The following is a 16,089-nucleotide window of genomic DNA, read 5'->3' on the forward strand; positions in this document are numbered from 1 at the left end:
TTGAGTCGACAATAGAATTCAATGTGTTCACGCACAGTTAGTTCATCAAAGAGAATATCATGTTGTGGGCATATTCCGATCGATTCTCTTGCTCGGCGAAGATCGGTTCGGATGTCATATCCATTTATGATGGCAGTACCTGATGTCGGTGGTATCAAACCCGTCAACATTTTGATGGTTGTACTCTTGCCGGCTCCGTTATGGCCCAATAGCACCGTTATTTGATTCCGGAACATGTTGAAAGTTACATTTTTGCAGGCTACTTTTCCATTGGTGAATATCTTTCGAAGATTTTTCACTCGAACACCGGCCTCACAATTCACTGGTTCGTACTCGAAATTCTCATTTTTCTCTTGAATATTTACGGCAGCTCTCTTAGTGTATCCATCATCGCCGAGCCAAAAATCACTTTTGCAAAAGAAATTCCATTTGTGTGGCACACCATATTCACCGGGAAATACTTTTTCTATGTAGAATGCAATCAGAAGAAATACAAAGGCTGTTATTGTCATGAACCACATGGTTGTTTCAACTTCGATATTGCCGTCAGTTATTTCAATTGATTTCCCCCATCGCCAACCACCAACATTTCGTTCGTACTCTGCAATTGTTTTGAATCCATATGACATTGCAACATTTGGCGAAATGCACGCCAGCCGTTGCACTAATTTGGGCACTTTGATGTTGTTGTTGATTGTGAGAAAAACATATGGCATGTAAGAGACGAACCATATGAGTCCAGATACAGCGGCGGCAGTATTCGCTTTTGAGAATAGAACACTTAACATGAAACAGTATGTTGTCATTGAAGCACCATACACAAGTAGAAAACCCCACATAGACTTCCAATCCGAGTGTGTAAAAATGGCGATTGAATGAAATACTGGAAACTGAAAGCAAAGAATTTTTTAATAAAATTGGAAGACAAGTGGGAAAATAATTGAAATTACCTTTAGTACACCGATCACCAAAATGTTGGAAATAGACAAAAAGAACATTGTTCGCACAAACCAACTGGCCCAATGTAACCAAACCGGCATGCCCATAATTTTCATAATTTCTTTCAATTGTTTCTCCTTTTCCACCGCGATAATTCGAACCGTACATATTATCGGATAGACAAAACTTAACATAATAAACAAACCAATGGCTCTGTCCAATCCATCGAGCAGGTCATCTTTCATGTATGGCGGGTACGGAAATCGTTGCATTTTAATTGTGGGCATCATCGACTGACGATTTAAATCATCAGTCCAGTTATTTTGCATATGATTGATAGTAAATCTGAATGCGATTAATTGTTGTATGGCCAGAAAACTTTCAAAAAAGTAATTTGGTGCTCCACCTTGGTCCGTGTGCTTTGCACGTGGTCCACCACCGGAATATTGTGGGTAATCCATATTTGTCTGCCAACTGAAAACGATTGGATCCTTTGTGAAGTTCGTTCTAAGTTCACCTGGGAAACGCAAACTATAGTCTAGTTTCTTTGGTAATACGGTTACATGCTGCAAAATAAAAAGAATAAGAAGTTTTTCCATTTTTCCTCAAATTGAAGAATTTCTTCTCTTGATTATTGAAACATTTTCTTTAATTTTGAAAAAAATGTTTGAAATATATTTACTTTGTGATGAAATACAACTGCTGCAAATACATCGTTTCGTTTTTTCATTATTCCTCCAATTCTGGTTGAATTTTGCACACACATTGGTTTCCAACGGCGTTTAGATAGATAACTAAGATCGGCTGTTATTTCTTTGGTTAAATTCCCAAAGACTTCATTTTTGGGCCAATAAATTAATTTCAATTCACTTATATTCCCTGGGATACTGTTATTCGTTTCACTACACACATAATTGAACAGAATCTCAATTAGATTAAATCGAATAAATATAACCACTTCAAAAGACCTACAGTTTCATATCAAAGGACTTGAAGTAAGTATTTTTGGCCTCAATTTCAGGTTTTACCAAAATTCGAATAAATAATAGATTCACAGTGAACAGCATCGGAATGAAGATTTGGAAGATCGTTTGTATTTTGTGGCGGTATTGAAGTAAAAAGTTCTTCCACATTAAAAGACAAAATTTATCAAAAATGTTGGCGGTTTTTCGGTTTTTACATTGTTCACGTCTTTGTACGATTTCAATCATTTCTTTGGATGTTTCATAGCCGATAGAGCTCACCAATGATTGCTCATCATCACTGCTATTTTCTGCTAAACAAATCAAAGTAGAAAAACATATGTTTCGATTTGATATTGCATTGTATACTAAATCATGTCTCTAAAAAGTGATGATTTTACATATTTTGCATATCTGATACGAACAACAATAAAAAATGTAACATATTTACCGGAAAAAATGTGTTGCCAATAATTACTCAAACCACGTACTGATGTCATTGTGATTCGTTGAATAATTTAGGGAAAAATCACGAACGGACAAGAACACTGAGTGTAGGCTCCGTGTCTGGTTATATATGGAAGATATCTGTTGGACAGCCAAGTTTGAATTAGAAAATTAATATGGATTGAAATGTGACATTGAATATACACATACGATGTATGCTTTCATGTTCTGAAAAATTTCATGTAAAAAAAAAAGAAAAGAAACGAACGGAATTCTAAATGCAAAAGTTGATGGATTTTTTCAGTCATTAGAAGCCAAACCACTTGTTATTTAGTTTATGCCAATGTTTCGAATATTTGTTTTTATTCTTCATCAGGGCTATAATATGAAAATAAATAAAATTCAAACATCAAACTATCAAAGAGATCAGAAAATAAACAAATATCAATACCTAAAACAATTAAAATGTAGTTCATTGTACAAATTCTAAATATTTCAAATGTCTACCCTTTTCATATGCGTGTTTAGATTTGCCCAATTTTTGTCGTGACAACAGCAATTACATTTTTTTTTAATTCTCCCAGTGTACGATTACCAAAAGAAATAACCAACTTAAATGCGTAAAACATTCGACCATCATGATTGTTCCGTTGGGAATAAAAGTTGAAATAGCCGAAAACAAACTTTCGAAAGAAGTTTGGTAAAAGTTGAAAAGTATCATCTTCAAAATCTCGAAAAAAAATTGAAAACTCTATAGTTGAAGAAACTTTTCAAAGAACAGATTGAGTATTTGAACTTATCTTTGTCATACACACGCAGTTTGAACGAATAAATGAAACGCAAAAAGATGAGCAACGACAAAGTCTATGTTTGTGTTTAATATGAAACCTACGAGTGTTTTAATGAAATATTTGGATTCATTCCACGCACTAATAAATGAGTGTATGAATAGTGTATAAATTGGAAAATAAAAAACGTTTCATTTCAATTCAATCAACTTCAATCAATTTAAATTAATTTTTTGCTTCCAAACAAAAAACGAATAAATTACATCGTCGCAGAGTTCGATAATTTCATCATATTATCACTGCGGCATTATCACTGTTTTACCAGTGACATAATGTTAAGTTATTTGGTATTTTGTTCTTGGAAATGAGGAACGCCAGGCCGTCGTCTGATTATTTAAAAAAAAATGATATTCAAGTAATAAAGGCACGAATGTTTTCCGCATGAATAGAAGATGAATAATCGAAAATCTATGTGACATCTCATATCAGAAAAAACCTACATTATCTGATGTTGAATGGAATTATTCCTCATTGTTCGAATATTCGCATACAAAAGCACTCATATCATTTTGCATGAAGCTCAAAAGGTTAATCAAAACTTCGATTGATTAAGCACAACAGAATCAAGCAAAATATAATGTGCGACGCAATAATATCAGGATTCTGAATAGATTTAAATTATTATTCTATGCAATATATGTTGAGGAAGGTCATAAATGTATATATCTCATAGATCAATTTTTTCTATATAAATAATAGAATTTAACAGTCAATATATAATTTGAGCTTATTCAAAAAATCATGAAAACTTGTACGTATATATCATCACTTCTCTCAGTTTTATAATTTCAATTTATAATTATTAAGTTGTTTCGCACTGAATTTTCTACGCATAAAAAACACTTAAGAAAATCGGTGATGAATCATCACTGATGTAACATGAATTTAAGAAGAAGAAAAATGTAGTTTGTATACCTTAAAAGGGCAAGGAAAAGTATTCACTGAAGAGCACTTTGTTTTATCACAAATAATAGAAGCCGATGTAAGGCACTTTTTAAATTTTTGTTAAGGCAACTTTCAACTGCATCTGACGATGAAATTAATTTTCGGTGCGAACTTATGGCAAGTTCAGTTGGACTAAACAGAAAAATTCTTTCGAAAGCCGGAAAAGTGGTAGAAAACGATGGAAAAGTATTGGAACGTTTGGCTTGGAATATGCGAAACGTGCGCGCGCATAATTGTCTGTTTTTGTTTTGCTGATGAAAGCAAAACTTATACGGATATCATATAACTCACTATTGTATATATTGGTTCCAGCACGTTTTTTCCAATTTTATTGTTTATGTAGCTCAATTGGCGGCATTTATCCTGGCAGTCTTGTTATGGTTAGAGTAAAATACTCACAAAAAGTACTCAATAACCACTTGTTGATTTACTTCAGCAAATTAATGAGGTCCACGACCATATGATTTCAAAAATATTAAATAATCCTGTTTAAAGTGGGAGAAGTTTAACGTTGGCGACTTCATGTCTTCGCACAGCTATTGAAATTTTATTGAGGAAATAAATTTCGATATCCAAGCCATGAGGTACAGGGTTCTCTTTCAACACATATTGTACACACAAACAGTGACATCAATGCTGTTTATCTCGTTATTTTGCTCCATTTGCGATAGGAAATCGACCGATAGAACGTTGTTGAATGGAGAAATTATACATGAATGGAGGTACCTTGCGAAAATTCTATCCATCCATATAATATTAGATAGCACAGAAATCATATAGCACCAGTGATGATGTAAACAATTTTTTTGCAAACAAAACAATAAATGTATAAAATATAATGAAACAAAACGGTGAATTCTTGTAAATTACTTTATTTGCCGACTCGGTTCAGTGTCTGAACTTCAGACCGAATTTATCAATGCTTAATCTAATCTCATGCAATTGAATTAAGTAGATATAGACTGTAAGTCCATATATGAATGGGGTAGAATAAAAACTACTTCTCGAAAAATTGGTATTTGAAAACGAAACCAAAAAAAAATTTCAATAAAAAGTGAACCAATTTTTTTTGTCCAATTGAAGTGAACCAAAAAAAATTTGTACAATAATAGTGAACCAAAAAAAAATTCACTCGGTTTTTTCAGTGTAAAATACACTAGAAATGAAATTTTTTTGGGGTTCACTTTTATTGAACAAAATTTTTTTGGTTCACTTCAATTGGGCAAAAAAAAATTGAAAGTTTTTTAGGTTTCGTGTTTAAACATTTTTCGAGTAGTTTTTATTCTACCCCATTCATATAGATAATAATAACTGTCCTTGGAATCACTCGTGATGCACAGAATGGTATATATGCAAGCTCCAAGTCAGTAAACAGGTAGTTGTTTTGAAAAATGCGAGAGAAAAAAAAATGCTTGCCACTGCTTTCGACGCTGTTAATAAAGTTTGGTTGGGGCCCAATCCTGAATTCAAAGTTAATGAGCACCAAAATGTTGGGGAATTTTTATTGAAAAAACTCGAATTGGATCCAGAATTTGTGGCCCAAGTAATTTCTATTCGAATTCATTTTTTTATTAAAATTAATTTTTGTCAATAAAATAATTAACATTGTTATTGTGATCGTTCTTCAATTAGATAAATGGTGACACAGGTGAGTGGATTACAAAAGCAGAAATTCGTAAGCGGGCGATACGATGTGCTCAAAACCTAAAGAAATTGGGATGTACTCAAAGTGATTGTATATCGATTGTTGCACGTAATCACCACAACTTAACGCCACTTCTATTTGGAGCCTTATGTAATGGAACACCAGTTAGTCCACTGGATGTCATTATTCCAAAAAGTTTGTTGACACTAGGTCAGAAGATAACCACAAAACATTTTTGATAAGAAAATTCGTTATTTATAGAAGAAAAATCAACTATTCTGCAAAGAGTTAGACCATCGATAATTTTCTGTGATGCTGATGTCTTGCAAACGATTAAGAAAATTACCACCGAGATTGGATTGAATGCAAAATTGTTCACTGTAAATGGATCCGTTGACGGATTCGATTCGATCGATAGTTTGATGGTTGCAACTGGCACTGAACGCTCTTTTGTGTATGTATTTTCAATAAAGACCACATAAATATTGCCCATTCAATAAGTTAACTGTAATAGACTGACATTTTACTATTAATCAACCGTTTTTATTTCAGTTGTGCAAAAATCAAGAATTCTTTTTCGCATATCGCTTTAATTGCTTGTTCTTCTGGTTCAACTGGACCGTCCAAGTCGATTTGTATGTCTCATGCGCTATTTTTGTACACACTTTTACATGAAAACTTTGAATTTGCGCATGTACATTTGTGCTTTAGTTCGTTGTATTGGGTTTCGGGTATTTTGGGAACAATGAGCACAGCATTCAATAATCATCGAATTTTCACTTCAAAATCATTTTCAACGGATTTATTCTTTGATGTTGTGGATAAGTACAAGGTTCGTTTTAAACAAATAACATACACATTGGAAGTGTAAATATCATCAAACATTAAAGAAAATGCATGTATTGACATTACTAGATAAGCTCGTATACAGGAACGCCACCTCAATTTCAAGCCATTATTACCAGCGAACGAGCTAGAACCACTGACTTATCATCCATTCTGAAGTGTTTTGTGATCGGAAGTTCGGTGCCACAAGTTTTGCTTGAAAATGTTCAAACGATCATTCCAAATTGTGCTTTATTTACGATTTATGGGACGACAGAAGTTTGTGGTGCGATTAGTCGCACGGCACCGAATGAGTTGGAACAACATCCAAATTCTGCTGGGCGATTAGTTCCAGGGGCCAATATCAAAATTATTAACGATAGCACGGGTGCAAAATGCGGAATCGAAGAAGAGGGCGAAATCTATTTAAAACTTCCAATTTCATCAATGGGTTACTATAAAGATGAAATGGCCACTCGAAACTCCTCGGACAGTGAAGGATATTTTATAAGCGGTGATCTTGGATATTTCGATAGATTTGGAAGACTAATAATCAACGGACGGAAAAAGGATGTATTCAAAAGTTGTTCTTATCCAGTTTGGCCAATAGAAATTGAAAATCTCATTCTTAAACATGGATCCATTAAAAATGTGTCTGTTGTTGGTGTTTATGATGATGAAAAGATGACCGAATTGCCAGCTGCTGTTGTCATCAGACAGGAGGAATGTTCAATTACAGAAAATGAAGTTTATAATATCGTTGCCGGTAATTTTTCGATTTTAATTCGATTTTTTATCCATCGACTCGATACGTTTCTTTTCTTTCTTTTAGGTCAATTAGCTACGTACAAATGCTTGGATGGTGGAATTTATTTTGTTAATAAATTACCACTGACACCATCGGGCAAAATTGTTCGATCAAAAGTTAAAGAAGTGGCACAAAAATGGTATCAACAACGGAAAAATGATCGAAAAAATTGCTTATCTTCAATTTAAATTCGTATAGATCTGAAAAATTTGTTCAGGGCGGCGTTCATTTTCTTGACACCACCCGGAAAAATTATATTCAGCCATTAAAAACTATGTATTAGAAACATAAAACACAAAAGAAAGCATAAAATTTAAGCAAAAAGTTTTTTATGAACTCGGTCTTCCCTTACTAAATGATATTTTTGTTTTATTTTTTCTTAAATGAATGTGTTGCGATACAAAATATAGAACTTTCTTATATTTAGCTTAGATCGATTTGTTATAAAGGAAATTGCCTATAAAATGGTAGTAAATCAAAATTTAATCATCGTCATTGAAGCGCATGTGTTTTGGTTTTGGTGCCAGTAATTCTTTGTCGGTGGGTCGTTTTTCATGTAATCCGTGTCGAATGAATCGACCGGCCGCACCTTTGTCCAATACCGGTCGTTTGGTTTTCCGTTCATAAATGTCCTTATCACGTATTATTGCTTGTCTCACACGCGATATTTCATTTCGAATGGGATTCTGTGAAATGTAAATAGATTTTTGTTGGATTAGTTCTCAAATGGTATTTGATGAATACGTAGTAGCTTCAATGCAAGAACAAAAAATACTCACCGAGTTCGTGTCAATGGCCTGGAGTTTACAGTACATCCAATACAGTGAGTTGATTGAATACGACAAATATAGATCAAATTTGACTTTTTCTTCCATGCTCAAATCGTCATAATTTGGGAAATCACATGCGGCCGATATTTGTTCATCAATTGCATCTAATGACTGAAATACAAACATACAGACTTCAACATTATCATTCATAAATCAAATTTCAATTCATTTTATCGATCGATAAAGGCAATCCCATTAAAATGTCGTAAATTTCACGTAAATTCTCACCTTTTCCAAATTGGTTGACTTGGTGATAAAATCGGCGTCATTGCGAAGTTCGGCAAAATCCATCGGTGGTCTTTTGGATATTTCGCTTTTTTCAACTTCCTTTTGTGTCATTTTCCTTCCAATTTGATTTCAATTTTTAAAAAAACTTGGACAATTTTCCAAATCTACTTGATTTGATGAAAAAATCTAAACAATTTCTTTAATTTGATGTTTAATGTTTTCTCTTGAATTGAAATGTGATTTTTTTTTCATCTGTCAAGCGTGGTTAGCGAAACGTCAATGTGAACTGTCAAATTCCACTGGAAACATGAAGGTTGTTCACACGTCCAAACGACATTCCAACAATTTGACATTTAAATTCAGTACCGAGAAAACATGTCAACAAACACGCATTCGACGATTTTTTTCAATTTTATTTTGATTTCTTTTCGGAATTTTATTTAAAAATTTAAATAAAAAAAATGTTTAAAGACACATTTAAATATTATAAATCAAAGTGTCCGCCGCCAACCTATGAAAAAGTCATCGATTTTGATACAATTGACAAAAATGTAAGTATGAAATCTTCTTCTTTGGAAACAATCTTGATTGTGTCTCTTTTTGCAGGCGGTAATCGTTCATTCACCGAAAAAGGTAAAAAATTCGGAAAAATATCGAATACGTGGCCTTTTACCAAGTGACAAATGGCAAATCTATGAACTAAAAAATCGGCCAGGATTGATTTTCATCCGAAATCCATTCACCGTACGGGGTCAACGTTATTGGATTGCACGGTGTTTACAAGACTATCCACAGGCTCCACATGTTGTCAATTTGAATGCAAAATATTTTAGCAAAAATATCATTGATGATTGGTGGCATGCATTACAAGAAACAAACGATGAGAAAGAAAAATGTCGATTAAAAAACGGAATGCGATGGACAACATTGGGTTATCATCATGATTGGGATACGAAAGTTTATGCCGAGGAAAAACGTCACAAATTCCCAGACGATTTGGCCAAACTTAATGCATACTTTGCCGAAGTACTTGGGTTGGGTGATTATTCAGCCGAAGCAGCCATTGTCAATTTTTATCCATTGGGAACCACACTTGCTGGACATACTGACCATTCGGAAAAGAATTTAGCCGCTCCATTGTTTTCAATCAGGTAAATCAAATTTGATTGGTGAAAATTTGAACGATTTAAATTTCCTTATGAAAAATCGACAAAACATCGAATATTTTCAGTTTCGGACAAACAGCAATATTTATGCTTGGCGGCAAGACTAAAGAAGAAGAAGCATCGGCTATGTTCCTTAAAAGCGGCGACATTGTGGTAAATTTTTTAACATTTTTTCATATTTTCAATCATTTAAAGGAAAAAAATGTGTTTCTCTTCAATAGTGCATGTCAAAAGAGAGCCGTTTATGTTACCACGCTGTGCCGCGTATCGTAAAGACGAATATTGACTGGGTGAATGCACCTTTAAATGAAATTGACACCACGAAGTACAGTGAAAACGAAGATTCCGAGGAAGAGCATAAAAATCATAAAAAACAACGACTGACCTCACCAAGTGATAATAATGAATACAATGATTCCTTTCGCGACAGCCTTTGGAACGAGATTCAAGATTCCAAACAATGGAAGCCATTTGCGGATTACATAATTGATTGTCGTATCAATGTGAACGTACGCCAAGTGCTGGAACATGGTGAACAATCTCTGAACTTGTAATGAACCACAACAAATATGTGTGTACTGTCATTTGTTGATGTTTCTTTTGTAAAAATTTACTAAATAAAGATTTATTTATTGGTTTTAATGTAAATGTGGTGCGGTTGGTGTTATTCTTCTTTATTTGAATTTTGTAAAGCTGATTAGCATTCATTGAAATAACTACTCCCAAAAATCAACAGTCATTAGAAGGTTTTCGGTAGACGAAAGCCACAGAAAAGTCATGTGCTCTTTTCTTTCAATCGACGTAAGCACTTTCAAAAAGCATGAATTATAAATTAATTTAAATAAAACACTCTGTCTGTGTGTGTGCTATTTAGCATAAACATCCGTACATCGACTGTAATGGCAAAACAGTCAATGTAAACAAAAACCGATAGCTTACTACTCGAGCTATAGAACAGTTCCTTATCAATTTTATCTGTAAATGTGCGTCTAATAGATTGTCATGAAATGAAAGATGGTCTTTGTAAGCAAGAAAACTCGGCTAACGAAAATGTATGCAAACAAAAATGAACGAAAGCTAAAGCGAACTACCAGCGAATAAGAAAATTAAAATCAAATTCAAGCACCAGCTCCTTTTGCGAAAATAGCAAGAGCAACGAAGAAGAAAAAAAAAGTTGTATACACACAACACTGTATCAAATTAACTGCACGTTGACTACGAATACATGCTCGTTAATTTATTTGCATCAAAAATTCATGAATTTTAATTAAACTCATTAAATACAGTATTATTACATGCAGTATACAGTTGATAAAGAGTGGTGCTAAGATACACATCCACAGCGAAAAAAATAACGAAAAAAACAACAGTATTATGCAACCCCATAAAAACAGCAGCAACAGCAGCATTTTTGATTCGGTACTTGCAACAAACAAAATGGAGATAAAGGAAGAGAGAGAAAAATACACCTCTTGAAATACCATCACGATTTTGAAATGGGGAATTTTTTTTGTTTCGTTCGCGTTGCGTTCGTTATCTGATCCGCCACTGGTATTTTAATGCGCATTAAAGCGAAGGTGGCAAAGCAATTCAACAAACGAAAATAATAATAAACAAACAACACAAATCTTAAAAGAAACAAATGAAAAGATACATCACGAAGAAATGTTAAAATAAGGGAAACGCACTCATCCCTCCCGACTATTTTTTTTATCGCTGGCAAAAGTCGCACACGTGTAATTGGAAATGGCTCGAATTTTCACTTTACGGGAGAAAGATATTTTGAGCGGGCGTCTGAACGCTTTCAAATGAATTGAAATTATTTTGTATTCAAGGTTAGACAAAATGGGAATAAGATAGATTTTAATTCTGAACCACCGTGTGATATAATGTAATGTATACCGACGTTTGAACCGTTTAACGTAAGAATCATTTTACCGTTTTGTGTGCACGGTGGGCCGTGGTGGTAAGCAATAGAAACCAAAAAGAATTACGACAGTCAAAACATTTAAATGTATTTGCATAATGGAAATATCGAATCGCAAAGTCACACCGTTTCAAATTGTCGATGAAATTATTTTCACGGTTCATCGTTTGGCAAGGGTTTCGATATTATTTAAATTCGTGTTGATGCTATGTCATGAATGCACAATTATATGGTGAATGGATTGAAAATGTTTTACAAGAATTGGCGAGTACCAAAAACAGTGTGTTTACCACATTTTAACGAGTATTTGAATACACCGAAAAATACCGCAGCCATATTTTCAATAAATACTGTTGTATGAATTGTGAAAATAATTTTCAAAATTGTAAAGGTCGTTTTGTATTTTTTTCACCATTCAATCCAAATCCTACGCTTTTTCCGTTTTTTTGGAGATCGTTCCTAGCAAATCGAAAGATAGTTTTTCCAATTTGTAAAGGAGTAGTTTCTAAATCCATTCTTCAGGGTTAATCAGATCCCTGGTCCGAAGCAATGATTCAACTGATTGGGTACCAACATTTATTTGACGCTTAAATTTGAACATAGTACACACACAAAACACTAGTATTAGAATTGTTTAAATGTGTTGGTATATTGGAAATTCACCAACATTTGTCATGTGTAGAAATTATTTCACCAGAAATTAAAGGACCCTACCCAGTCTATGTATTTCGGATGGATATCCATCCGAGATATTTTAGAATATCTGGATATTTAACGCAACTGCACAGAGCCAGAGCTGTGTGCGTCGCACATATAATCTACGGTATGTCGCTACACGTAAAATACAGACACAGTGTGACTGTGTACGTGCGGCACTTGATAGACATATACGTCGCGACATACCGTAGATTCTATTTGCGACGCACACAGCTCTGGCGCTGTGCAGTTGCGTTGAATATCCAGATATTCTAAAACATCTCGGATGGATATCCATCCGAAATACATAGACTGACCCTACCTTTTGTATTACATCTCATTATTTGACCGGTATTTTTGATACTGAAATTGTAAGTACATATTCTGGACCAGAATTTCTGGTATATTGAATTATTCGCTTTTGTTCAATTTGAAATTTTAACGTCTTCATTAAAAAATTAGGAAAAAAAACAATTTAAAATTCAATTTAACTTAAAAAGTACACATGTCCTAATTTATAATTATAAATAAGTCAAATTAATTAATTTCAAATGGTATAGAAAGCACATATATCAGGTGTATAGGATTTTTTTCGGTCTTATTGTGCTATTTATTTTGAAATTTTAACGTACATTTTAATAATAATAATAATTCTTCGTTTATGCTTTGAAGAAGGTCCGCATAAAAGAGAATACACAAAAACGATATTTTCGAATACACGAGCGATATGTGAAAAAAATAACGACTTTTTCCTAGTACTTTTTATTTTTTGTTATAAGAGTTCAATAAAAATAATTTTTTAAATTAAAAAGAAAAATATATATATTTTTTTAAATCGACTTAATAGTGAAGGCGCTAAAATTTTATTGAACTGTGGTAGTAAGCAATAGAAACCGAAAACATTTAAATCTATTTGCATAATGGAAATATCGAATGGCAAAGTCACACCGTCTCAAATTGTCGATCAAATTATTTTCACGGTTCAGCAAGGGTTTCAATATTATTTAAATTCGTGTTGGTGCTATGCCATGAATGCACAATTGTATGGTGTACAAATATTGAATGGATTTTCAATGGGCGAAAAGGTTAAGACTGAATGAATAAGTCGAATAATTTGTGTGCATCTGACGGCAAAGGTAAGAAAATGTCCTTTCATAGGAAAGAGTACATTTTCATGAGGACGGGGCATGAAAGTAATTTTGCACCATTGAATTGAATATAGTTTAAAGAAAACGCATAAATTCAAGCGCAGCAACAACAAAGCGATTTCCTTGTGATTAAAAAATTGTTCATTCGAAAAAAAACTAGGCCACAAATAGATTTCTGTCAATATCATACGGCAATTTCCATAAATTGACGGCATTTTTCAGACATTTTATTGGATCGTTAGTTAGTTCAAACCAATTCACACGAAATTTACCTTCGACGCAGTTAGTGCTGGTGTTTTCGCTGCTATTTCCTTCGAATCGTTTGTTATTTGCCTTTCAATTTCAGATGCTGCTCAAATCGAATGTATAAATTGTATGTGTGTGGCTTTAAGCGATAATGCAGGCACAAGCAAATATTTTCTAGAAATATTTTATACATGCAAAAAGCAAAAGCAGAAAAAACCGACGATTTTTACTCGTAAATCTTCACAAAGCACACTATGTGCGCATTGGTGAGAATCACTTGAAATGAAGAAAACACCACCATTAAAGGCGGTAAAATGGTGAGAGCGTGAAAGCTTTCCAATGTTGCACCAAAGTAAAGACGACGGCGAAAGAGCGTGAGTGGCACACAAAAAAAAACTAACTGAATATGTTTGCGAATATATCCCGGCTAAGTGGAGCATTTTATAGTGTCTTACACTTTACCGCCGTTTTACTTGAAACTTTTTTTTGGCACCGAAAAAAAAACAATTCCAAAAAGTATTCCGACAGTAAAAATGTGTGCAGCGTAAATGAGATGGCTCTTGTAAAATGATGTAAGCTGAAAAATCCCGAACTAAATCTGGATGATGAAACGACGAGTCAACGACCAATGCCTATAAGCAAGTTTGTAGTTGCTTTACTTTTTTATTACTATACTAGAAACGATATAAACAAAATGTCGAGTGCAAAATGCAATACTCACGCTTTTCGTCGACACTGTTTATTCATTTCCTTTCCTTTTTTCACTCGCCTCGTTATTGTTCCGTTCGGGTTTTTGCACCCGAAATCGGCTTCTTTCTCATTTCATGTGTCGATGCCATTTCCTATTCAAGCGTTCAATGCTTTTGTTCTACGACGTTTCCATCTGCCCGAGAAACTGTCGTAAGTGTCCTTAAGAGACGAATTTGTTTCACAGCTTTTATTCTTTTATTTTCATGCAGTCGAATTTTCGCTTTCGTTTTTTCCACGTGATTCATGAGCCTTCTGTGTATTGGCCCATACATACTTCGATGGTACTTTATGTTTACGATTTTCACAACAAGAGAAATTGCAATAGAGACAGCAAAAAAGACAACTAGAAAAGCCATTGAGCCATTTGCTGCTATAAATTGGAGTGAGAAAAAGAAGAAGATTTCGTTCCATCGAAGATTTTAAAGGACGCATTCGAAGAGATTTGGTAATCAAGGTACATTACAATATTGCCATCCAGCGTCGAATTAAGAAGATATACATGCAACATCAATTGTGATAGCTGTTTTAGTTACAGATTTTACACCATTGTACATGATTGCTTTTTTCGTACGTGATAATTGCAAATTCAAACATTTTCCAAATCCGAAATTTGGTGAATATGCATGCCGCGAAGAAGATTTTGTCTGACATGTAAAGAAGCACAAAAAAAAACAATGAAAAATCAAAAAATATCAAAAGTGCGCCATTTCCATGTTTATCGAAAAACCGAAAACTTTAAATCGAAAATGAACCGAATATCATAAATTTTGCATGAAAATATTGTATTTCACGGAAAGTTAAATGCGCGTTCGTTAAATAGAAACTTTGAAATGTGGTGACGGTGTTGTGGTTGTTGATTTTTTTTTCTGCGGTTCGGTCAACGAGATTGTCAGAATTGATGTCATGCTCATTTTCATGTTGGTCGTTTGACGACGAAATATTATCATAAACAGAAATAATCATAATATCAAAAGAGCATTTACTTTTGTGACAACGTTAATACCGCCACAAATGCAAACATACAAAGCTATTTAATCAGACTTCGAGAAAAACTTTTAATTCCCAACGGCGTAAAATGTATAATGTATACGCTTCTACTATGGCCAACTGTTAAAAGTTTTTCCTCTTATTATCTCCATTGTCATTTTCATCTTCGGTTGTTTTCGCTTCCCATTTTTTTCCAGCTCGACCATTAATTTCATTCTTCTTCAGAGGTATTTTCGTGGTATTTATCCATCTATTTTATTTTCAATGTGGCTGTGTGTGTATGTTCTTATTCATTTTATGCTCTTTTGTCTTTGACACTGTTTTTTTCGAGTGACACATTGCTGATTTGTTCTTTTCAACTTGATGCAACTTTGTGAACTTCTTTGACGAAAATCTCGTACTCTGGACGTCGGTCGTATAAAATCAGAAAAATTCAAAGCAAAAACTGCGAAGGAATTAAATTTTCTGCGGATGTCGTTAAAGTATTTGGTGGATTTTTTTTACATTCATGACAAGAAATTATGATTTGATCTTTCGTTGGAGAAGAAAACAAAAGTTTCCTTGATGAAAAATGAAATTCAAGCTTTAAACACTCACATTGTATAAAAAGAACCATAATTTTAACCACAAACCAACTCAAGTGAAACAAAAAAAACACAAATGCAAAGTAAATGAAGGTAGAAACCTGATTG

At 33.7% G+C, this 16,089-nt stretch overlaps 4 protein-coding genes across 4 annotated transcripts; 2 read left to right on the forward strand and 2 right to left on the reverse strand.

The window, feature by feature from the left end:
- Window positions 1-4: 4 nt before the first annotated feature.
- Window positions 5-4,252, reverse strand: LOC116350546 (ATP-binding cassette sub-family A member 3-like; the record flags this gene model as incomplete). Its single annotated transcript, XM_031782352.1, has 6 exons — window positions 4,112-4,252; window positions 2,353-2,489; window positions 1,912-2,212; window positions 1,622-1,841; window positions 951-1,505; window positions 5-890 (listed from the first exon to the last, which is right to left on the reverse strand). Coding segments are annotated over exons 2-6 (2,011 nt in total), but the record flags the coding sequence as incomplete, so codon positions are not given.
- A 1,276-nt stretch (window positions 4,253-5,528) lies between these two features.
- Window positions 5,529-7,757, forward strand: LOC116350551 (4-coumarate--CoA ligase-like 7). The gene is made up of 6 exons (XM_031782357.1): window positions 5,529-5,684; window positions 5,774-5,981; window positions 6,048-6,240; window positions 6,339-6,618; window positions 6,702-7,377; window positions 7,444-7,757. The coding sequence occupies exons 1-6, from the start codon at window positions 5,550-5,552 to the stop codon at window positions 7,605-7,607; spliced, it is 1,656 nt and encodes a 551-aa protein (XP_031638217.1). The 5' UTR covers window positions 5,529-5,549; the 3' UTR covers window positions 7,608-7,757.
- Window positions 7,758-7,762: 5 nt separating this feature from the next.
- LOC116350553 (nuclear nucleic acid-binding protein C1D-like) lies at window positions 7,763-8,719 on the reverse strand. The gene is made up of 3 exons (XM_031782360.1): window positions 8,478-8,719; window positions 8,199-8,360; window positions 7,763-8,105 (listed from the first exon to the last, which is right to left on the reverse strand). Exons 1-3 carry the CDS (start codon window positions 8,586-8,588, stop codon window positions 7,902-7,904), a joined length of 477 nt encoding a protein of 158 aa, XP_031638220.1. The 5' UTR covers window positions 8,589-8,719; the 3' UTR covers window positions 7,763-7,901.
- A 117-nt stretch (window positions 8,720-8,836) lies between these two features.
- Window positions 8,837-10,291, forward strand: LOC116350552 (nucleic acid dioxygenase ALKBH1). The gene is made up of 4 exons (XM_031782359.1): window positions 8,837-9,028; window positions 9,084-9,628; window positions 9,709-9,796; window positions 9,865-10,291. The coding sequence occupies exons 1-4, from the start codon at window positions 8,939-8,941 to the stop codon at window positions 10,195-10,197; spliced, it is 1,056 nt and encodes a 351-aa protein (XP_031638219.1). The 5' UTR covers window positions 8,837-8,938; the 3' UTR covers window positions 10,198-10,291.
- Window positions 10,292-16,089: the final 5,798 nt, after the last annotated feature.

The sequence above is a fragment of the Contarinia nasturtii genome, unplaced genomic scaffold (genome assembly GCF_009176525.2).
Source record: "Contarinia nasturtii isolate CC-2019 unplaced genomic scaffold, AAFC_CNas_1.1 Cnas_scaffold_4307, whole genome shotgun sequence".
NCBI lineage: Eukaryota > Metazoa > Arthropoda > Insecta > Diptera > Cecidomyiidae > Contarinia > Contarinia nasturtii.